Source organism: Oncorhynchus clarkii, chromosome 16 (genome assembly GCF_045791955.1).
Source record: "Oncorhynchus clarkii lewisi isolate Uvic-CL-2024 chromosome 16, UVic_Ocla_1.0, whole genome shotgun sequence".
In the NCBI taxonomy this organism is placed as follows: domain Eukaryota; kingdom Metazoa; phylum Chordata; class Actinopteri; order Salmoniformes; family Salmonidae; genus Oncorhynchus; species Oncorhynchus clarkii.
Window position 1 is genome coordinate 39612024 of NC_092162.1, and position 25337 is coordinate 39637360.

General features: G+C 44.9%; 1 protein-coding gene across 1 annotated transcript in view; it reads right to left on the reverse strand.

Moving 5' to 3' along the window:
* Positions 1 to 25337, reverse strand: part of LOC139368422 (low-density lipoprotein receptor-related protein 1-like) — a 138190-nt gene that overhangs the window by 61771 nt on the left and 51082 nt on the right. The window contains exons 3-7 of the mRNA XM_071107291.1: positions 22621 to 22755; positions 11006 to 11125; positions 10385 to 10513; positions 9780 to 9886; positions 9367 to 9520 (exon numbers count right to left, since the gene is read on the reverse strand). Of these exons, the coding sequence (XP_070963392.1) occupies positions 9367 to 9520; positions 9780 to 9886; positions 10385 to 10513; positions 11006 to 11125; positions 22621 to 22755 (645 nt within the window). The remainder of the gene's footprint in view (positions 1 to 9366; positions 9521 to 9779; positions 9887 to 10384; positions 10514 to 11005; positions 11126 to 22620; positions 22756 to 25337) is intronic.

Below are 25337 nucleotides of genomic sequence, written 5' to 3' on the forward strand. Positions count from 1 at the left end.
TAGAACTCCAGAGTTCCTCTGTGGAGATGGGAGAACCTTCCAGAAGGACAACCATCTCTGTGGCACTCCACCAATCAGGCCTTTATGGTAGAGTTGCCAGACGGAAGCCACTCCTCAGTAAAAGGCACATGACAGCCCACTTTGCCAAAAGGCACCTAAAGATTCTCAGAATATGAGAAACAAGATTCTCTGGTCCAATGAAACCAAGATTGGCCTGAATGCCAAGCGTCACATCTGGAGGAAACTGGCATCATCCCTACGGTGAAGCATGGTGGTGGCAGCATCATGCTGTGGGGATGTTTTTCAGCGGCAAAGAAGAAGAGAGCAAAGTACAGAGAGATCCTTGATGAAAACCTGCTCCAGAGCGCTCAGGATGTCAGACTGGGACAGGACAACAACCCTAAGCACACAGCCAAGACAATGCAGGAGTGGCTTTGGGACAAGTCTCTGAATGTCCTTGAGTGGCCCGACCAGAGCCCGGACCTGAACCCAATCGAACATCTCTGGAGAGACCTGAAAATACAAATGGGAGAAACTCTCCAAATACAGGTGTGCCAAGCTTGGAGCATCACACCCAAGAAGACAAGGCTATAGTCGCTGCCAAAGGTTCTTCAACAAAGTACCGAGTAATGTGTATGAATACTTATGTGATATGAGTTGTTTTTAAATTCCTAACATTTCTTTTGCTTTGTCATTATAGGGTATTGTGAGTAGATTGATGAGGTGAAAAACGATTTAATCCATTTTAGAATAAGGCTGTAACCTAACAAAATGTGGAAAAAGTCCAGGAGTCTGAATACTTTCCAAAGGCTGTATATATTTTTTAATTCTATTCTTGTACTTTTAGATGTGTGTATTGTTAGATACTACTGCTACCCTCGCAATGACATCTGCTAAATATGTGTACGTGATCAATACAATTTGATTTGCTTTATTTCAAACACTACTAAAGTATTGGTGCAATTCCAAGAAGGAAATCAATTATTTACAATCAGCCGCCTTGGTTTTGGCATATTTCTCCATCTCAGCTTTCCAAATGGCACCCTATTCCCTATAAAGTGCACTACATTTGACCCGAACCTTATGGGCCCCAAGCAAAGGTATTGCACTAAATAAGTAATAGAGTGCAATTTGGGACCCACACCATCTCATGTTCCAAGGGAGGTAACTGCAAATACGTAGACTCATAAAAACAAGCCCGGGAGGACAGAGATTGAATGAATATAGATGAGCAAAACTAGTTTCCCAAACACAAACACACGCGTGCAAGGGACGTGTGTAGCAAAAAAAGCCTCGAGAGGAAATTGGCTGACGATTCAATTTCACTCTTTTCAAAAACAGCACTAGGAGGACGACACTAATTGACCTTTGAAGAAACGAAACAATCGAACAGCAGCACCAAAAGGTATTGGGTTGTTTGGGTGGATGTAATGAACATGAATTTGCACTTTTCTGCATTAGGAAGTGTATTGTTGTGGAACAGGTGGGACGCACAGACCCCCCCAGCCCCCCTCTCGAGACAGCAGAGCGAGGCAGAGCGCGAGAGAGACAGGAGAGAGAGAGAGAGAGAGAGAGAAAGAGAGACAGCAGAGAGAGAGAGAGAGACAGAGACAACAGAGACAGCAAGACAGCGAGAAAGAAGAGCAGCGAGAGAGAGAGAGCAGAGGGATGGTTGGAGAGTTGAGGGTTGGGCAACAACATCATGGAAGAGTACTCTTTTTGTTACAGTGATTCTCTTACATTACCTTTCTGTTTCAGGGAAATGGAAAGTTATCTTTCATGGGTAACCTAACCACCCAGGCACTTCCTGCCCTCAACGCACCACCTCACACTGGTATGACTGTATGGCAAACACTCATTCACACAGTAACAACAGTTACATTATCTCAACTGACAGGTGCGGTTGGAGCCAGATGGAGATCTCGCAGACAGAGCACGTGAGCGATTCCTCTACGTGAGCGATTACTCTACGTGAGCGCTTCCTGACAACCGCTGCCATCGTGCCTGCTAATAAGTCACTACAATCAGTCTGTTAATAACGTAGGCTGCACAGTAAAGAGATACGAGGTTGTATGTGGGTGTTAGATGGCATGTGTGGCTTCTTCTCAATTGTCTCTTTGATGTCTTGTGTCCTCTCCTCACCTCTTTCTCAAAAAGTACTTAAAATCCTACGCACTCTTTCCAAGTGTCAACAGTAACTCTGAGTATCTGCATTTTGTAATTGGGCAATTCCACGGTAACGGAATTACAGTCTGGCGCAGCGGTCTAAGGTACTACATCGCAGTGTTCAGGAGTCACAGCCATGTGTCATTACCGGCCGTGATCCCGGAGTCCCATAGGGCGGCGCACAATTGGCCCAGCATGGTCTGGGTTAAGGGAGGGTTTGTCCGGGGGGGCTTTACTTGGCTCATTGCTCTCTAGCGACCCCTTGTGGCGGGCCGGGCATCTGCAGGCCGACTTCGGTCGTCATTTGAACCTGTGTTTCCTCCGACACATTGGTGCAGCTGGCCTCCGGGTTAAGCAGGCGGATGTTAAGAAGCGCGGTTAGGCGGGTCATGTTTCGAAGGAGGCATGACTCGACTTTCGCCTCTCCCGAGCCCGTTGGGCAGTTGCAGCAATGAGACAAGATCATAAATCACAAAATTGGGGCGATTTAAAAAAATATAATAACTAAAAAATGTCTGCAGAAAGAAGGGTGTGTCAGCTACGACACCTAAAATAATGATTTTGGTTATTGAACTACAGGAGGTGAAGTTGATTTGGTAACAGAATTACGGTAACAGAATGATGGTAACAGAATTACGGTAACAGAATGACATCATGGGTCCCTGATCTGTACTGTATAGAAATGCAGAATTATGGATATGAATGTCATTCTCTTCTAGGTGATGTATCCTGTATAGGTACACAAAATGTAGGAATATGCAATAGCCTTCATTTGCATATTTGGGTATTATTCTACACACGGGCTATTATTGTATGAAGCTCTACTGTTCCTTACTATACAGTATTTTTTTTCTACTGTACTATTCTGTCCAAACTTGTGAAACAGACACCTATGATTGGTTCAGATTGGGTCCGGCCAGGGCGGACTGACCAAATCTCAACGTCCATAGAAGTCCAGCGCTCAGATGCTTGTTACAGTAAATGGAAAGAGGGGAGGTGGTAGGTGTCATGTTAGGTGACAGTAAGAGCTGGAAGAGGTGACATTAACAAGAGAGAGAGAGCAAGCCGCAGAGAGAGAAAGAGAGAGAGCCGCAGAGAGAGAGAGCCACAGAGAGAGAGAGAGAGAGAGAGAGAGAGAGAGCAGCAGAGAGCGAGAGAGCGAGAGCAGCAGAGAGCGAGAGCAGCAGAGCGAGAGAGAGAGAACACCAGAGAGAGAGAGAGAGAACACCAGAGAGAGAGCGAGAGAGAACACCAGAGAGAGAGAGAGAAAGCACCAGAGAGAGAGAACACCAGAGAGAGAGAGAGAAAGCACCAGAGAGAGAGAACACCAGAGAGAGAGCGAGAGAGAACACCAGAGAGAGAGAGAGAAAGCACCAGAGAGAGAGAACACCAGAGAGAGAGAGAGAAAGCACCAGAGAGAGAGAACACCAGAGAGAGAGCGAGAGAGAACACCAGAGAGCGAGAGAGAAAGCACCAGAGAGAGAGAACACCAGAGAGAGAGAGAGAAAGCACCAGAGAGAGAGAACACCAGAGAGAGAGCGAGAGAGAACACCAGAGAGCGAGAGAGAAAGCACCAGAGAGAGAGAACACCAGAGAGAGAGAGAGACAATTTGAACGTTGACAATTTGATTGTCATTTTTATATTGTAAATATCCAAAATAAGCTTTGGCAATAGGTACATTGTTACGTCATGCAAATAAAGCGAATTGAATTTTGAGAGAGAGAGAGAGAGAAACAGAGAGAGAGGGAGAGAGCGAGCGAGAGAGAGCACGAGAGCAGCAGAGCGAGAGAGAGAGCGAGCAGAGAGAGAGCAGAGAGAGAGCGAACTTAAAAAATAACTTGTACTGACAGGAAAAGATGTGTTCCTTTGTGCAATATATATCCCCCCCCCCCCTCAAAATCCCCATATTACTCAGAGGAGATTTTCCCCACCCTTGAGGAAGAGACGTGCCATTTCCAGGCCCAGCGAAATGTGCTCATCTGTGGGGACACAAATGTGTGCACAGGAACACTACCTGATCTAACAAGCACACGAGGGGAGAGCTTTATTACAGGCCATAGTGTCTCTAACTGTCTTCATCTCCCCCATAGAAACAACAGTGACAGCACCGTCAACAACAACGGAAGGGATCTGTTGCAGCTCTGTAGAAGCCTGGGTCTGTAATTTGTCAACAGTAGGTTACGGGGTGAGACTCTTTGGGGAGATTCACCTACTGCTCACCTCTTGGCCACAGTACAGTAGACTATATGATCACAGACATTGACCCTTTCTCTCTCAGCTCATTCACTGTCAAGCCACTAACATCTCTGTCTGATCACAGCCAAATTACGTTGTTCCTCAAAAGAACAGACATGGAAACAACCACACATTCACAGCCCAGTAAGCTGTACAACATCAGACATTCATACAGATGGGCCCAAAACAGCACAGAAGAATACCAGAAAGCAACCTGTAACCAAAATATCCAGACACTCTTCGATAACTTTCTGGATACCACATTCACTCACAGTAAAGAAGGCATCAATCTAGCAGTAAAAAAATATAAACTCTCTCTCTCTATATATATATATATATATATATATATATATATATATATATATATATATATATATATATATTCAGGCAAACGGAAAAAGAAGCACAATTGAAATTGATAAAAAAAAGACCACAGATGACAACTCGTTTGATGCAGTTTGTAAGAAAAATAAAACTTAGAACACTATCCAACCAAAAGCACAGAGACCCAAATAATGGTGAATTACGCCTTCTCACTCTAGAAACATACACTCAGCAAGCAGCTGACTGTTTATGGACTCCTCAATTACTAACAACTTCTGGCAAAATTGGGATTTAAATGGATTTTATTTATAATCGAAACAAGAGGAATTAGCGATACCAAATGGTGACATACGGACAACCCCATATTAAAACACTCTACTGCACCGTTCAAATTGACACAAACGCAGAAAGCCAAATTCATGAGAAGTTGAATGGATTAGAGAAATAAATAAAGGACAATCAAAATCCACTGGACTCCCCAATTACTGACCAGGAGCTCTATAAGAAACTTCAGGCCCTCAAATTTAAAAAGGCATACGGACACGATGGCATCCTAAATGAGATGCTCAAATTCACTAGTGCAAGATTTCAATTGGCTATATTAAAACGGTTTAATTTGATCCTGAGTGTAGGTTATTTCCCTGACATCTGGAATCAAGGACTCATAACCCCAATCTTTAAGAACGGAGACAAATTTGACCCTAACAATTCCAGAGGCATTTGTGTGAACAGTAACCTGGGGAAGGTTTTCTGTAGTATTATACATGTAAGAGTTCTGAACTACCTTAATAAGCACAATGTCTTGAGTAAAAGCCAAATTGGATTTATACCAAAACATCGCACGACTGATCACATTTACACCCCACACACCCTGATAGATAAACATGTCCACCAAAATATACGCTTGCTTTTATCGACTTCCAAAAATAATTGGATTCTATTTGGCATACAGGACTGTTCTACAAAGTTATTGAAAGTGGTGTAGGGGGTAAAACATATGACATAATTAAATCAATGTATACTGGCAATACGTGCAGCATTAAAATTGGCAAAATAACAGAATTCTTTAACCAGGGGCGGGGCCTTCGTCAGGGTTGCAATCTGAGTCCTGCACTCTTCAATATTGGCCACTATTCTAGAAAAATCCTCATCCCCACAATTCAGAGGTTAAATGCCTACTCTTTGCAGATGACCTACGCCTGCTGTCCCCCGCAGAGCATGGACCTGCTAGAGCAGTACTGCCAGACCTGGTCCCTGGCAGTAAACCCCCAAAATACTAAAATAATGATTTTCCAGAGAAGATCCAGATCTCAGGGAATTATACCAAAGTTCTCAATCGGTACAATATATATATAGAGTACTGCACACACACACAACACTTACTTAGGTTTAAAAATAAGCTCAACTGGACACCTTAAGGAGGCAGTGAATGAACAGAGAGAGAAAGCACGCAGGGCATTCTACGCCATTAAAAACAAACCAATTCAAATTGAAATACCCCACTTAAATTTGGCTAAAACTAATTGAATGTGTCATTGAAACAATTGCACTTCATGGCAGCGAGGTGTGGGGTCCACTTGCAAAACAAGATTTCCCCAAATGGGACAAACACCCCACTGAAACCCTGCATGCAGAGTTCTGTAAGATTCTACAAACAATGTAGAAAACTTCAAACAATGCATGCAGGGCAGAATTAGGCCAATATCCACTAATAATACAAACTCAAAAAGAGCAATTAAGCTTTGGAAACATCTAAAATACAGTGACCCCCTCTCATATCATTACCAAGCCCTACAATGCCAAGAGCTGAGCAAAGAAAAGAGTCCCCTCATCCAGCTGGTCCTGAGTTCACAAACCTGTTCTACTAACGCACTGAAGCCTCAGAACATCCAATCAATCAGAATAAAACAAATTACAACACAAAACTACATTGCTTATTGGGAAACACAAGCACAAAGCAAAATGCAGTGCTATCTGGCCCTAAATCGACAGTACACCGTGGCTAAATATTTGACCATGGTTACTGATCAAAACCTTGACAAAGACACAGGAAAAACCTGGCTCCCTGTAGAGGAAAGGCTGTGCAACCACTGCACAACAGCAGAACCTGAGACGGAGCTGCATTTCCTGACTAAATGTCACAAATATAAAACAATCAGAGTGTGTCATTTCCCCAAATTTGAAACCCTTATTCAAGGTTTCAAAGACCTCTCAGATGAGAATAGGCCACCCGTCCTGTTGGGGGAGGACGCAGAGAGCTGTGGGTTGGCAGGGCACTACATTGCTGCCTGCCATAAGTTTAGGGACAGTGTCTGACAGACCAATCGACCTGCACCTGCATGTCCTCTACTGTATGCTTATAGTTATTGTTCAATGTATGGTTATTTTGACCCTTGGTTATTGTTGTCCCGTTGACAATTTTGATTGTTATTATTATCATAATGTAGTAAATATCCAAAGTAAGCTTTGGCAATATGTACATTGTTACATCATGCCAATAAAGTAAATTTAATTGAAAGAAGAGACCAGACACACAGACAGACACACAGAAGGTTGTCCAGACTGCTTTAACAGTCTTGCGTTGAACACCAGAGGACATAAAGATAAAGAAAACAGTTCTGAGCTGAACATAACAGTATGCCAGTGGAAGGGAGGAAAGTAGCAGCTTGTGTGGTGTGTGGTGTGACTCCTATGACTTCCCCTTTTAGCCAATGAAATTGCAGTAACTCCGATCTGGTAACAGAATTCCCAGTCTGAATCACTTAATAATTCGTAAACAAACTTGATATCAGTAAAAACAACATAACTAATTGGTAGGTCTACCGTCTACCTTCACTTGTTACTTTCGTTAACGTTCATTATCCCTCATGAGGGAGAGACATTTGAAAATATCAGAAAGATGTGGGTTTTTGGTCATGGAATTACAAGGCAATGATTAATACATTTACAGAAGGCAAATCATTTCTCCAAAACTAAATGTAAGTGTTGATATTAGTTTTTTAGTCAACATTATTGTGTTTTGATGTATTTCTAATACTTTAACTGGTAGTTTGACCAGAAATCAAAACTTTAGCTTATTCACCTTTTTTTTAGGATGGAAAACTTTGAAGAATGTATATACACACACACACACACACACACACACACACACACACCTTCATTTCTCAAAAACATAGACTCTTAGTTGTCAGGTGACGCGCACCTACGGACCTCACATCGGTCCCCATGGGTCCTTTCCCATGGAAATGACAATCATCAGGTCGTAGGTTGGTCTCAAACTCTGTCCCACGTTCTAGTCCTTCACCCAACTCATAACCTGTTTTCTTCATGTCTGTGTTTCCACCCCTCAGGCTTATTCTCAATGGAACACTTTACACACACACACACACACACACAACACCCACACCCGTACATTCCTGCCCAATAGTAATAGCACTCTGTCAGGAAGACACAAAGACAAACCTCATCTAATGATCAATCTTAAATCCATATTAACAAGTGAGTTTCCTATTCTACTATGTATGTGTGTGTGTGTGTGTGTGCATGTGTGTGTGTGTGTCACCCAACAGATGACAGCCCTGAGTTAATGCAGGGCCTGTGGGCTGTGAGGACATTCAAACTGCAGGCCAGACATTCCCAAATAGCACTTCAATTCCTTTTTATAAGCGCACTTGTTTTGACCAGAGCCTTACTTTTGACCAGCCCCATGGGGGAAATAGGGTGCCGTTCGGAACAAACCCGCTGTAAATCTGTCCAATCAGAAACAATAAACGGGAGGTGGTTTATAATGGATCGCGGCTACTGGCTAACGCACCAAACCTTACATTATCAACAGTGTGTTGGGGTCTACTTTATTGTGTGATCGGTACATCAAGCTGTACGGCACAATGTGCCAGTTAACCCTCGGAGGGCATACTGTAACTACTCCTCTCTGGGTGATATTACTGTATATCAGCCACGCTTTCATCCGTAGTGATTTAGCACCATGTCAGGGCAGCACTGTTCAGGAAGAGGAACCTGTACGGGAATAGAGCTGCGCTCAGCACTTCTGCTCTGAACTTTTCTGCTGCCACGAGCAGGTTTCAGAGTCGGGCGCCGCCGGGTGGTTATTGCGTCACCTCTACTGTGTGTGCGTACGTGTGTGTCCCTCCAGTTGGAGCGGCAGGCTAGTCGATGCTTCTTTCTTATATATATCTCCTCTCGATATCTCTACATCTTTGCTCTCTATACATCTATACACCTCTATATATCTATATCTCTACATCTTTGCTCTCTATACATCTATACCCCTCTATATATCTATATCTCTACATCTTTGCTCTCTATTTATCTATACCTCTCTATATATCTAAATCTCTACATTTCTCTTTCCTCTCTATATTTTTCCTCTCTATATCTCTCTCTCTTTCCTCTCTATATATCTATATCTCTACATCTCCTCTCTATATCTCTTTGCTCTCTCTATATATATATCTTTCCTCTCCACTCCCATCGGTTTCCTCTCTCACCTTCACCAGTGTCTGTCCTAATGAAAAAACAGGAGGGTGGCATAGGTCAAAAAAAGGACCGGTAGGTCGGCTCCTCTACACACGGTACAGGCTGTGCGTGTGTGAGTGTGTGTGTGTGTGTCTTCTACTCACGGTGCAGGCTGAGGGAGATGTTAATGATCCTGATGTCAGTGACAGTCTTCAGCTCTGGGATGGAGGCACACTTCAGATGGGTGTTGGCGGGCGAGTCGCCCACGTCGATCCAACAAACCGTCTCCTGGGCGTAGTTGAAATCCATGGCAGTGGTCTGTTTTTGGACAAAATAAGCAGGTGAGGAATAATACATTGGGTTTTATAAAGCGCTTTTTCAAAAAAAAAAAATGGGGGTCATTGGTGTCAGACAAACGGGACTCGTTGAACAGATGGTGAGAGAGGGCGACAGTCGAGAGAGATAAGAGAGGCTGTGTCAAAGGGCACTAGGCTGGACACCGTCACTGTCGATACAGTATGTGTGCCTAAACCAGCCAGGACACAGCCTGCTAAAAGTCTTCCAGAGAAACGCTCACCTGGTTGGTGCTTATTGCTGGGAGGCGGGTCGGCATGCCGCTCAGAGACGTACAGCGGATGTCATTTAGGTTAGTGATCAGCAGCACCGGCAGCTGCTCCACAGGATCTGAGAGAGAGAGAGAGGGAGAGAGAGGGAGAGAGGGGGAGAGAGGGGGAGAGAGAGGGAGAGGGGGGGAGAGAGGGGGAGAGAGGGAGGGAGAGAGGGGGAGGGAGAGAGAGAGAGGGGGAGAGAGAGAGAGAGAGAGAGAGAGAGAGAGAGAGATGGGAAGAAAGGTCACAGATTCATTGCATCGGTCTGACATCTCATCCTGTAAATTAAATTGTAACAGCGTTATAGACGGTCACACCATGCAAATCTGATTCCCCCACTATAACGCAGCATGACAAGACTTCAAATAACAGACTCAAAGAGAAAATTTAAATCAAATGAATCATTGCGATTCAGTTTTGATATTTGAAATAAAGTCTAGCTTTGTTCTTTGGCAAGTTAGCACATGTAGACCTCACATCTATCTGCACAATATGTTAATGTGACCCAGGAGGCTGTGATGTTCGTGTGTGTGGTTGTATGCTCTGTGTGTTTGTGTGTGTGTGTGTCTCTCACCATTCTTGGCCTTGCAGGAGCGGTTGTCTGGCTGCAGTAGGTAGCCCTCCACACAGCTGCAGGTGTAAGAGCCCTCGTTGTTGGAGCACGTCTGACTGCAGGTCCTGTACCCAGTACATTCGTTGAAATCTGAGGAGGCAGGCAGGGTACAGTTAGTCAGCCATTCAGTGAGTCAGCCAGCCAGTCAGCGAGTGAATCAGTCAGCCAGTCAGTGAGTCAGCGAGCGAATCAGTCAGCCAGTCAGTGAGTCAGCGAGTGAATCAGTCAGCCAGTCAGTGAGTCAGCGAGTGAATCAGTCAGCCAGTCAGTGGGTCAGCCAGTGAGTAAATGACTGAGTGAGTGAATCAGTCAGCCAGTCAGTGAGTCAGCCAGTGAGTAAATGACTGAGTGAGTGAATCAGTCAGCCAGTCAGTGAGTCAGCGAGTGAATCAGTCAGCCGGTCAGTGAGTCAGCGAGTGAATCAGTCAGCCAGTCAGTGAGTCAGCCAGTGAGTAAATGACTGAGTGAGTGAATCAGTCAGTCAGTTGACAGTGGGTCAGTCAGTCAGCCAGCCACTGGTCAGGCCTGGGACTGTCATAGGGCTACTGTAACTGCATGAATATGGCCAGGTGTCGGTCTCACCTTTGCATGTCTTTCCGTCCTGGCTGACTTCATAGCCGACGGTGCAGTAACACTTGGGCCCCTGGTGCGTCACAGAGCAGTTTCCCGTGCAGCCATGGGTGGCACAGTCTGGTCCAAGCTCTACCACAGAGAGAGAGAAAGAGAAACAGGGGGTCCCAATGAGAACAAACAAGTGGAAGGAAACCTGGCTGGAACCAAATGGAATGGTGCACACACACACACACACACACAGACCAGCAGACCAGCTGGCTGGAGTGTTTACGGACATATTCAATCTCTCCCTTTCCCAGTCTGCTGTCCCCACTTGATTCAAGATGTCCACCATTGCTTTCTTGGGGGCAGGAACAAAGGTAACTGAACTCAAAAGGTAACTGAACTCAATGTGCTTTGAGAGGATATTTAAGGACCAAATCACCTCTACCTGACACCCACTTCAATTTGCTTACTGCCCCAATAGATCTACAGACGATCGCCATCGCACTGCAAACCGCCCTATCCCATCTGGACAAGAGAAATACCTACGTAAGAATGCTGTTCATTAACTATAGCTCAGCATTCAACACCATAGTGCCCTTCAAGCTCATCACCCCGCCCAACTGGGTCCTTGACTTCCTTGACTTGAAAGCCCTATTCACCCAGGTGGTGAAGGTAGGAAACAACAACCTCCACTTCGCTTATCCTCAACACCGGGGCCCCACAAGGGTGCGTTCTCAGCCCTCTCCTGTACTCCCTGTCCACCCATGACTGCGTGGCCATGCACGCAGACAGCCTACAGGGATGAGGTGAGGACCCTCGGTGTGTGGTGCCAGGAAAATAACCTCATTCAACGTAAAGAAAAAAAAAGAAGAGTTGATCATGGACTTCAGGAAACAGCAGAGGGAGCACCCCCCTATCCACATCAACGGGATCACAGTGGAGAAGGTGGAACGTTTCAAGTTTCTCGGCGGACACATCACTGACAAACTGAAATGGTGAAGGCGCAGCAGTGCCTCTTCAACCTCAGGAGGCTGAAGAAATCTGTCTTGGCACCTAAAAACCTCTAACTTTTACAGATGCACAAGTGAGAGCATCCTGTCGGGCTGTATCACCGCCTGGTACGGCAACTGCACCACCCGCAAATGTAAACGCTCTCAAGAGGGTGGTGCGGTCTGCCCAACGCATCACCGGTGGCAAACTACCCGCCCTCCAGGACACCTACAGCACCCAATGTCACAGGAAGGCCAAAAAGATCAAGGACAACACTGCCTGTTCACCACTGCCTGTTCACCCCACTACCATCCAGAAGGTGAGGTCAGTACAGGTGCATCAAAGCAGGGACCGAGAGACTGAAAAACAGCTTCTATCTCAAGGCCATCAGAGTGTTAAATAGCCATCACTACCCGGCTACCACCCGGTTACTCAACCCTGCACCTTAGAGGCTGCTGCCCTATATACATAGACATGTAATCACTTTAATAATGGAACACTAGTCACTTTAGTCATGTTTACATACTGCTTTACTCATCTCATATGTATATACTGTATTCTACTGTATTTTAGTCAATGCCACTCCGACATTGATCATCCTAATATTTATATTTTTCTTAATTCCATTCTTTTACTTTTAGATTTGTGTGTATTGTTGTGTATTGTTAGATACTACTGCACTGTTGGAGCTAGGAACACAAGCATTTCTCTACACCCACAATAACATCTGCTAAATATGTGTATGTGACCAATACACACACACACACACACACACACACACACACACACACACACACACACACACACACACACACACACACACACACACACACAAACACACACACCCCACAGTCTCCTGGGTCATTTGAGGCCCTGATCGACAGAAGGGAAAACCCCAACCTCCTCCCAGAGAAGGTGGGTTAACCCAGAGATATACAGTACGGTCACCCTACCTGATCTCCACAGAGTTATGGGTGCGTGAGTGTATGGTGGTCTACAGTACAGTGACAGATGAGCTGATTGGGAAGCAGGGCTAGAGGGCCTGTCTCACCGTAAACCTCCCACTACAGGCTCATACAGTAGATGCCGATATGAAACGACACATGCCGCAGTCTCCGCCCGCTGCAGTCTTCAGCAAGCTTCCTGAGAACAATCTCAAAACAGCCCTGATCATAAAAGGCAGGTAATGAGAGATGTGGCCACATACAGCACGGCGTCTGTCTGAGAGAAGACTGCAGTGCACCAGCAAAGAACTGCCAAGAAACACAGCTAACTACACGCGCGCAAGGAAGTGAATTGAACACTGAGTCGGAGCATCATCACCAAGCTTGCAGAGCATGGAATCCTCAAATAACCCCACTTCCTAGATGAGTAAACATGCAGCACCAAAGCAGATTATACGATCTTACGCAGTAGGGTTGAGTAGAACAGCATCAAAATGGGCGGACAGTCTGGGATCGCACAGGAAGTGGAATCTTCTCAGTCAGTGCTCAACAATGGTCTGAACGAGAGGGAAGGGACGTCCACACCACAGCCCTGTCCAACCATGCTGAGGGGACAGCCAGAGCTGAAAGGGGACCATTAGCAGCATGGTGGAGCCGTTGGGGCTGGCCAGAGGAGAAAGCAGCGCAAACCGGGGTTGGACCCACTGAAGGGTCCTCGTTATGTAAAGCCTGTGGGGCACCCGGGGCTACAATGGCCCTTTTGTGTGGTCTCGCTGAGAGGAAGAGCCGCAGGCTAACAATGTGTGTGCCCCGGATCACACCTATTCACTGAAACGCACTGTGCCAAATGACTAACACTAACATTCACACAGAGGCAAACCGTGCCAATGAGAGCCAGGGTGCTACCTCTCCAAGCCAACATCAGCCCCAGGCCACCAGCTCACCATCCTTTAGCCAGAGCCTCTAGCGTTAACCATCACAATCAGTACTGCAATATGTAGATATTGCCCAAAGAACATCAATTTCAATTTCAAGCGGTCTCTAATCTAAACATACATTACCATTCAAAAGTTTGCGGTCACTTAGAAATGGCCTCGTTTTTTGAAAGAAAATCACTTTTTTTGTCCATTAAAATAACATCAAATTGATCAGAAATGCAGTGTAGACATGGTTAATGTTGTAAATGACTATTGTGGCTGGAAACGGCAGAATTGTAATGGAATATCTACATAGGCGTACAGAGGCCCATTATCAGCAACCATCACTCCTGTGTTCCAATGGCACGTTGTGTTAGCTAATCCAAGTTGATCATTTTAAAAGGCTAATTGATCATTTAGAAAACCCTTCTGCAATTATGTTAGCACAGCTGAAATCTGTTGTCCTAATTAAAAAAGCAATTAAACTGGCCTTCTTTAGACTGGTTCGATTACAGGCTAAATGGCCAGAAACAACAAACTTTCTTCTGAAACTCATCAGTCTATTCTTGTTCTGAGAAATGAAAGTTATTCCATGCGAGAAATTGCCAAGAAACTGAAGATCTCGTACAACGCTGTGTACTACTCCCCTCACAGAACAGTGCAAACTGGCTCTAACCAGAATAGAAAGAGGAGTGGGAGGCCCCGGTGCACAACTGAGCAAGAGGACAAGTACATTAGTGTCTCTAGTTTGAGAAACAGATGCTTCGCAAGTCCTCAACTGGCAGGTTCATTAAATAGTACCCGCAAAACACCAGTCTCAAAGAACAACACTCTTTCAGGGAACGAGTCAGAAACGGAATACATGCATGCAGAGTCAGTGGCCAGAGAATCACTATAGAATGGAAGTGTTTGTTGTGCCCCACTGTGCCAGAGAGGAGATGAGAGCAGAATACCATAGAAATAGATAGACTTCTATTGCTTTCATTTCCATACAGAACACTGCAACGAATAGACATTTTGCCACAGGACTTGGAGTGTTAAAGTCGACAGCACCAATAGTGAAAAAGGCACCAGTCAACAACAGGACTCTTTCAACAGCAGACTTCTTTCAGACATTTAGCCAGGGTTAATGACCTGAGGAAACACGTCACACTGTTGTCTTGAGTCAGCGTTCAACAAGCATGTCGCACACACACACACACACACACACACACACACACACACCAGCCTGAAGTGCTCAACAAGCATGTCAGAACGTCGACAGTGATCCTTTTAGTTCCACTGAGGATGGGCCGGCATAAGCCCTCTCACTAATCTAAATGTCTAGAAAACAACTTAGAGAGCACATGGATGGACTACGGGGGGGGGGGGGGTCAGGGAGAGTTGTCTATGAATTCTAATGTCAGGGGTTAGGGAGACTTGTCTATAAGTATGCGATTATGTGAGTGGAGGGGAGCTGGAGTGGAGCGAGGAACGGAGCTTACCCAATTTGACTGGTGAGCGGAGCGAGATTCCTAAAGGCTGGAGCGTCGGCCTTCTCTCCCGCTCCAATAGCGCTCACTTCACGAGCTCAGGGCATGCCCCCGGCCCAGCATGCTGCTATAGCCCCTTGCTTTATCTACTGTCATGGAGTTCACTAAATATTTTCAGAAAGAAACCGATAAAAAACACACAGGGGCTCAATCAAAGTGACTTACAAAGATGAGGACCAAGAGAGGGAGTGTGGTGATGGACTGAGGACCAAGAGAGGGAGTGTGGTGATGGACTGAGGACCACGAGAGGGAGTGTGGTGATGGACTGAGGACCAAGAGAGGGAGTGTGGTGATGGACTGAGGACCAAGAGAGGGAGTGTGGTGATGGACTGAGGACCAAGAGAGGGAGTGTGGTGATGGACTGAGGACCAAGAGAGGGAGTGTGGTGATGGACTGAGGACCAAGAGCAAGAGAGGGAGTGTGGTGAAGAACTGAGGACCAAGAGCAAGAGAGGGAGTGTGGTGATGGACTGAGGACCAAGAGCAAGAGAGGGAGTGTGGTGATGGACTGAGGACCAAGAGCAAGAGAGGGAGTGTGGTGATGGACTGAGGACCAAGAGATTGAGTGTGGTGATGGACTGAGGACCAAGAGAGGGAGTGTGGTGATGGACTGAGGACCAAGAGAGGGAGTGTGGTGATGGACTGAGGACCAAGAGCAAGAGAGGGAGTGTGGTGATGGACTGAGGACCAAGAGCAAGAGAGGGAGTGTGGTGATGGACTGAGGACCAAGAGCAAGAGAGGGAGTGTGGTGATGTCGTGTCCACAACTGAAGAATCATTGTGGAATCTGAAAAGACATCCCGAAAGCATGATGGTGTCCTTCCAGCTGCACGTGCACATGCTAGAGGAAAACTAACGAGGTGGGTAGATAACTGTCTCAACGTAGCAAAGCATTTATAAACTAAATCAGACCTCTGAAGTTTCCTTCATTTTGTTTGTTCATTGGCATATTCCAATATTTCAAGGAGCTTTCCGTTTTGACTGGGTTATTTTGCCTAAAAACCTTCATGCCTACTTATAGAATAAAAAATAAAAAATAATATTACTTTGTATCCGTGCCCAGCCTGGCAAGAATGGCCAAAAGGGTGTTTTAGCATCCCCAGTGGCTCTGCAAGTGTGGAGAGGATACTCTCTACTGCTGGCCTGCTCTCCAGGCACCATCGCATGAGCCTGAAGCCACAGACTCTGGCCAAACCGGTGTTTCTAAAAATAATTTCAAAAGGCACTGTAGCCCAAGACATTTTCCGTTTCATTTGTATTTCATTCTAAGTAAGTCACAGCCTATATGCGCAATGTATAGACTATAATGATTTAATGCAACTAAATGTTGTTTAAATGCTGAGGGCTTCAGGTCCCTACCGGCCTAGTGTGTTGCACTCGCAAATGCTTCACAATGTATTTCTTTGTAGACTATAGCCTTGAAATAATATATCCTGGATAATTAATTTCCGTTCTTTCTTAGGCTCCCTGTCTGGCTCCTGACCTATTTAGACTGTTTATATGCTTTTTAATAGGATGTGTAGCCTATTTGAAATGATGAGCGTTTCTTACATTCACCTTTTCATGTTTATTATAATACATTTCACTCAAAATCATATGGATTTGTTCCAATACTTCAAAAGCAATTGGTAGTCCAGGTAGTTTTTTTCTGTGAGCAAGGAGCAGGATTTCTGACCCCTCAACTACACACACACACAGACAGAGAGAGACAGAGAAAGACAGAGAGAGACAGAGAGGAGAGAGACAGAGAGAGACAGAGAGAGGAGAGAGACAGAGAGGAGAGAGACAGAGAGAGACAGAGAGAGGAGAGAGACAGAGAGAGAGGAGAGAGAGGAGAGAGACAGAGAGAGGAGAGAGAGAGAGACACAGACAGAAAGAGACAGAGAGAGGAGAGAGACAGAGAGAGGAGAGAGAGACAGAGAGAGACAGAGAGACAGAGAGAGACAGAGAGAGACAGAGAGAGGAGAGAGACAGAGAGAGGAGAGAGAGAGACACAGACAGAAAGAGACAGAGAGAGGAGAGAGACAGAGAGAGACAGAGAGAGGAGAGAGAGACAGAGAGAGACAGGGAGACAGAGAGAGAGAGAGATGCTGAGTGCCCTCCCAAACAGGGAAGCACAGAGGAGGAATCCTAATCCTCCACCTGGACCCTAAAAGTGGTGAGCTAGGGAATAGGGGTGGCATTTTCTGGAGTACGGTTTCCATGTGTTCGATGACATTCCATTGAGTCCGTTCCAGCCATTATTGTGAGCCGTCCTCCCCTCAGCAGCCTCCACTGGCGTAGGCCGTTGTTTGCGGTCTCCGTGGAGGAAGGGGGAGAGCCAGAGCGGGTGAGCAAACAGACCCAAACATCGGCAGTATGTGCTAAACACACAGCAGGATGAACTAATAAGAGGGGCAAACAGCCACAGACTAGCTCGTGCACGCATGCATACTAATGACTGTACACATGAATGGACAACGCCATCGATCACGTGATACCAGTGGAGGCTGCTGAGGGGAGGACTGCTCATGAATGACGTCAGGAACGGAGCAAGCGGAGGTGGCGTCAAACACCTGGAAACCAACGTTGGATGTATTTGATACCATTCCACCTCTTCTGCTCCCCAGCCAGTACCACGAGCCCGTCTTCCCAAATGAAGGTGCCGCCAACCGCCTGTGCGTGACACCGTTCCTTCCTGTGCGGCGACTAAATGGCACATTGAAGCCAAATGCAGTTGGTTAAGATGGCGTCTCATGGAGCCCTACTGTAACATACGCAGTTTGCGCTACTCCAGGAAGTGACGTTGCAGGCTAGCTCATTCCCTCTCACTGACTAACTCAAATTGACGGCTGAGTGCCATTAGCAACTCAATTACCCTTATACAGTTGAGGCCAAATATATTGGCACCCTTGAACTTTTCTTAAATCATTTCCCATTTCTTCTAAAAATAAGTTGACAATGAAGAAAAACTGTTGGTCTTCACACCTTGTTATTTTGTTTTTCAACATTGCAGAACCAATTATATTTTGTTACGTTAAGTTTAAAATGAAAATAAATAAAAAAAAGTATTGGCACCCCATAGCTAGTACTTGGTTGCACAGCCTTTGGCCAAGATAACCGCCAACAAATGCTCATTGTAGCTATAATAAGCTTGGTACCTTTCTACGAGCCCTCTTCAGCAGAGCACATTTCAGCTCGAGTCATAGGTCATGGATGTGATTAAGATCTGGACTCGGACACTGGCCACTCCAGAACAGTCCAGCGTTTCATCTTGAACCAATTCAGGGTGCTCTTGATGTGCGTTTGGGGTCGTTGTCCTACTGGAAGACCCACAGCCTTCAAACAGAGACACCGAGTTGAACACTGAACATTTCACCAGATCTTGCACAGAGTCAAGGCGTCCAGTCCCTGAGCAACGCGTTATCGAACCTTCCACATACACACACACGCTAGCGCGAGGGCACACCTGCACAACCTAGAATGTTCACACGTACAGAAAAAACACAAGCAGTAATATTAACAGCATACAGGCTCATCTTTTGATTCCGTTGACTGCCACCAATAGCCTATACTGCAAAACTGATATTATCTTCACCAACAATCCAGGAATGAAAAGTGATAACAGAATGGGGCTAGTGGGTCATAAACCCAGCTTTACCACACTGTACGGCCTAGTTCCTGACTAGCCAGACAGACAGAGAAACATGACGCAACACAACCATAATGACAAGACAATAAACTCATTCTGGACCCAGAATCGAGCAGACAAATTAACATGACGACTTTTCAATATCTCTTGCCTCAAGTAGGTTCGCCAGTGCTTTCAATCGATTTTCCTTTCAAAAATGACTTGGAATTTATTATTGGTCCCAGGTCTGTTGGTGCCGTCTTGCCAATGACCATTAGAGCACAAACAGATCAGGGATCAGGCTATAAAGAAGGGCGTGCATAAATCCTGGAGGGTTTCCATTGTGGAACGGGAGCAGAGAGGGACACTACCCTGACCCCATTCTCTTTCCCTGTCAATTAAACACTAGTGTGGAGATTATATGAGAGGCCTTGCCCCCTAACTGGCCTCTTCAGTCCCGAGAGAGAGAGAGAGAGAGAGAGAGAGAGAGAGAGAAAGAGAGATAAAGAGAAAGAGAGATAAAGAGAAAGAGAGAGAGAGAGAAAGAGAGAGAGAGAGAAAGAGAGAGAAATAGAGAGAGAGAAAGAGAGAGAGAGAAAGAGAGAGAGAGAAAGAGAAAGAGAGATAAAAAGAAAGAGAGAGAGAGAGAAAGAGAGAGAGAGAGAAAGATAGATAAGAGAGCGAGATAGATAGAGAGAAAGAGAGAGAGATAAAGAGAGAGAGAAAGAGAGATAAAGAGAGCGAGAGAGAGAGAAAGAGAGAGAGATAAAGAGAGCAAGAGAGAGATAAAGAGAGCGAGAGAGAGCGAGAGAGAGAAAGAGATAGAGAGCAAGAGAGAGAAAGAGAGATAAAGAGAGCGAGAGAGAGAGAGATAAAGAGAGCGAGAGAGAGTGATAAAGAGAGCGAGAGAGAACGAGAGATAGAGAGCGAGAGAGAGAAAGAGAGAGAGCGAGAGAGATAAAGAGAGATAAAGAGAGAGCGAGAGAGAGAAAGAGAGATAAAGAGAGCGAGAGAGAGAAAGAGATAGAGAGCAAGAGAGAGAAAGAGAGATAAAGAGAGCGAGAGAGAGAGAGATAAAGAGAGCGAGAGAGAGTGATAAAGAGAGCGAGAGAGAGTGATAAAGAGAGCGAGAGAGAACGAGAGATAGAGAGCGAGAGAGAGAAAGAGAAAGAGAGAGAGCGAGAGAGATAAAGAGAGATAAAGAGAGAGCGAGAGAGAGAGAGAAAGAGAGATAAAGAGAGCGAGAGAGAGAAAGAGATAAAGAGAGCGAGAGAGAAAGAGAAAGAGAGATAAAGAGAGCGAGAGAGAGAGAGAGCGAGATAAAGAGATAAAGAGAGCAAGAGAGAGCGAGAGATAAAGAGAGCGAGAGAGAGAGAGAGCGAGAGATAAAGAGAGCGAGAGCTGCCGGAAGTTCAATTAAATCGGCAGAGATGTGTGTGAAAGCCTCAGCTGCCCAGTAACACAGTAGGCAGGGCAAAACCTGGCCATAACCCACATTTTAAAAACACCCTTCCACCACTCCTCAACCTCCCAAACCTAGCTCCACCATGTTACCCTGTCACTCAAATGTATTGTACTGCGATAAATTCCTCCCTTGCCTGCCTCCTACTCTGACTCCCTCACTCCCATTGTCAACAACTTCTGGATAATTCTTTGAACACAGCGAATGACAGAAGTGCGCTTTGACCCATCAGCACCAGGCTAGGGTCCACTTGGATTGCGCAAGCCGGCAGTTTGTTCAAGCAAACACTGGGATGCTTGTGAAATAGTGAGGCTTTTCATGAAATCGGAGGGCTCACGCGCACACACACGCACTCAAACAACGTCGCAGCAGAAAGTTCTGGCAAACACACTGTCACTGGTGTGTGGTGTGGTGGTCCATCCTCACGGGGACAGATGGACCAGTGTGCTCGACCGGGGACAGGCGCTGCGGGTCATGTCTCGATGACATCATCGGCGGGAACATTGCGCAAGGCAGGGAATCTGTTCCTTTAATCTACATCACAAAAATGTCACTTCAACTCTTATCCCCCCCCCCCCCCCCCCCATTTCTGGTCAATGTGTTCCTGCTAGAATTCTAGTAAGCCGAATTACGAGCACATGAAACTTAAGCAGAATTGTAAACAAAAAACTAAAGCGGAAGTAATAAACACATTTTAAAAAAGCGGAATTATAAACACAAAAAAAAAGCGGGAGTAATAAACCCATTTTAAAAAAGCGGAAGTAATAAACCCATTTGAAAAAAGCGGAAGTAATAAACCCATTTTAAAAAAGCGGGAGTAATAAACCCATTTTAAAAAAGCGGGAGTAATAAACCCATTTTAAAAAAGCGGGAGTAATAAACCCATTTTAAAAAAGCGGGAGTAATAAACCCATTTTAAAAAAGCGGGAGTAATAAACCCATTTTAAAAAAGCGGGAGTAATAAACCCATTTTAAAAAAGCGGAAGTAATAAACCCATTTTAAAAAAGCGGGAGTAATAAACCCATTTTAAAGAAGCGGGAGTAATAAACCCATTTTAAAAAAGCGGGAGTAATAAACCCATTTTAAAAAAGCGGGAGTAATAAACACATTTTAAAAAAGCGGAAGTAATAAACCCATTTTAAAAAAGCGGAATTATAAACACATTCTAAAAAAGCGGGAGTAATAAACCCATTTTAAAAAAAGCGGAATTATAAACACATTAAAAAAAAGCGGAACTAATAAACACATTCTAAAAAAGCGGGAGTAATAAACCCATTTTAAAAAAGCGGAATTATAAATGCATAAAACCAAAAAGATATTCCAAAGAAAAACAAAGAGAGGCCATATCTTTCTTCGTATGAGATAGGACTGTGTGTACCTGTCAGTTCTAATGTGCACGGGTCTTTCCAGAGCCCGTTGGTGTTCTAGGACGTTGGTCAGCAGACACCCGTTTGTTTGGCGTCAATATTTGTTGTTGGGGAACGCACCAAACCAACAAAAACATGTCCCTTTATAATAAACACCAAGGCATCAAACATGTTTGACTAATATCACTCAACCTCAGCTTTATGAATCCTCTGTTCTCGTTCTTTATCTCTCCAGTCCCCCCCCAACTTTAATCTCTTCTCTTTTCCAATAAACACAGTCTTCCTCCATCAGCTGCTTTAATGAGACGGCCTCCATTATCACAATGGCTCCTCTTCACTCTGGGGGAAAAAAAGTCATTAATTTATCAAATCAGGCCCTAGAGGCCCTAAATCAGCCCAGGCTCTGAGGCCACTTCCCCGGCTCTGGCTGGCAGAGCGGAGCATATATCCAGACAGCCGACCGGGCCGACAGAAAGGAGGAGAATCCCATCATCAAATCCAATCCCTGATATTAATTAGAGCCATAGAGAGGACATTATTGAGGCTTCTCATTGTGGAACCAGACAACAACAAAAAAAGATAAGAGCCACACAGAGGGGACATATTGGCTGTCTGAAATAGCCTCCTATTTCCTGGCTAAAAGTAATACACTATATAGGGAATACGTTGTCATTTCGGACAGCTATCGAGTTCATAGTGTCGCATTGTGGAACCAGACAGAAAAGGCACACAGTCACTGGCTGCAACAGGATTGGCTGCCCCAGTGTTCTGTAGGAACTAGGAAGAGAAAGCTGCGCGCGCACGTGTGTGCGTGTTACCTCGACAGTGTGGTCCCTCGTCCCAGCCGTCAGTGCAGTCAGGGCTCCCATCACACAGCCTGCTCATGTGGATACACACATCTGTCCCCAGACACTCAAACTCATTGGCTGGACACCGGGACACTCTGTGTGGACCTGTAACACAAAAACGCACAGCAGACAGACGCACACATTAGTCCGGGATCAAAATGTACCACAGGAACGAGTAAAAGTCGTAGGATGGCACCCTGCAAACACGACTACATTTACAAATATCAGCTTCAAAAAACACCCTCAAAACGAAATCAGGGACTTAAAAAAAACAAGCTCTGACTTTTATTTACCCCCCCCCCCCCCCCCCCCCAAAAAGCCTGTGAGTGGAGGTTACATTTCCAATGCCCGGGGGATGTTTAAAAATGTTTTCAAAAGACGAGAACATCTTTAAAAGGGTCAATCAGAATGTCGTTTAGCCAGTCAGCTTCAGCCAGACCGCTATGGAGAAGTGTTCAGTGTTAAATAGGTCCTGCCAGGCTTCACCATTCACTGGGCGTGCTGTGATAAGTAGTGGACTGACGGCAGTCTATTAGGCAGGGCAGGGGTATCTAGCGGTTTGTGTTAGGCCACGAGCTGACCGTACAGAACAGCTCTGAATATTGCTTAAAGGTCGTTGTGTTGCCACGGCGCTGAGAGGATCTTAGAGCTCCTACCTAGGCTGCTAGCTTGGGATTGGACAATGTTTTTTTTTTGTTCTGCTCTTTAACAGAAACAAAACATGTCAACGCACCTGTTCCCGCAAGCACACACGGTAAGTTAGAATTCAAAACCACATCCCCTGACAACGAACGTTTAAAAAAAAAAAAAAAAAACGCTTGTTAGATGGGACCAAAGTCCTGTGTACAGGGGAACACACTGAATAAATAACTCCATTTCAGACAGGAACCTTTTGTCATGAAACAAAAACAGTGACAAAGGAATATTGTATATTAGAGTCAACAAATGGTAAAGAATACCAAGTGGTCTCTCTCTCTCTCTTCCTCTCCAGAAGAAACTAGGATTTCTCATCTGTCTCTCTCTCTTTTTGCCCCTACCCCTCAATTCAATTGAATGGGCTTTATTGGAATGGGAAACACATGTTTACATTGCCAAAGCAAGTGAAATAGATCAAACAAAAGTGAAATAAACAATAAAACAGTAAACATTACAATCACAAAAGTTCCAAAAGAATGAAGACATTTCAAATGTCATATTATGTCTATATACACTGCTGTAATGATGCGCAAATAGTTAAAGTACAAAAGGGAAAATAAATAAACATAAAAATAGGTTGTATTTACAATGGTGTTTGTGCTTCACTGGTTGCCCTTTTCTTGTGGCAACAGGTCACAAATCTTGCTGTTGTGACGGCACACTGGTATTTCAACCAATAGATATGGGAGGTTATCAACATTGGATTTGTTTTTTCAAATTCTTGTGGGTCTGTGTAATCTGAGGGAAATATGAGTCTCTGATATGGTCATACATTTGGCAGGAGGTCAGGAAGTGCAGCTCAGTTTCTACCTCATTTTGTGGACAGTGTGCACATAGCCTGTCTTCTCTTGAGAGCAAGGTCTGCCTACGACGGCCTTTCTCAATGCTCACTGAGTCTGTACATAGTCAAAAGATTTCCTAATTTTGGGTCAGAGTACTCTCTTTTTAAAGCTAAATAGCATTCTAGTTTGCTTAGTTTTTTTGTAAAATCTTTCCAATGTGTCAAGTAATTATCTTTTTGTTTTCTCATGATTTGGTTATGTCTATTTGTGTTGCTGTCCTGGAGCTCTGTGAGGTCTGTTTGTGTTCGTGAACAGAGCCCCAGGACCAGCTTGCTTAGGGGGCTCTTCTCCAGGTTCATCTCTCGGTAGGTGATGTCTATCTTAACCCTTTTGGTATAGGGGGCAGCATTTTCACATTTGGATGAATAGCGTGCCCAGAGTGAACTGCCTCCTACTCTGTCCCAGATGCTAATATATGCATATTATTATTAGTATTGGATAGAAAACACTCTGAAGTTTCTAAAACTGTTTGAATGATGTATGTGAGTATAACAGAACTCATATGGCAGGTGAAAACCTGAGAAAAATCCAACCAGGAAGTGGGACATCTGAGGTTTGTAGTTTTTCAAAGCTTGGCCTACCGAATACACATTGAGATATGGATAAAGTTGCACTTCCTATGGCTTTCACTAGATGTCAACTGTCTTGTGGTCTGTGGTCTGGAAGAGTGCCTTGGTCTCATGACGCGCACTCCCGACAGAGTTACCTCTCGTTCCAGTGCTTTTCTTCAGACAAAGGAATTCTTCGGTTGGAACATTATTGATGTTTTATGTTAAAAACATCCTAAAGATTGATTCCATACATCGATTGACATATTTCTAAAGGACTGTAATGGAACTTTTTGAGTTTTTGTCTGGACGAAGTGCCTGCGCCTCATGAAGATGGATTACTGGGCTGAACACGCTAACAACAAGTGGCTATTTGGACATAAATGATGGACTTTATGGAACAAATCAGTCATTTATTGTCGAACTGGGATTCCTGGGAGTGCCTTCTGATGAAGATCATCAAAGTGAATATTTATGGTGTAATTTCTAATGTCTGTTGACTGAAATGGCGGATATTCCTCTGGCTGTTTTGGGTTCTGAGCGCCATTCTCAGATTATTATTTCCGTAAAGTTTTTTTTAAATCTGACACAGCGATTTCAT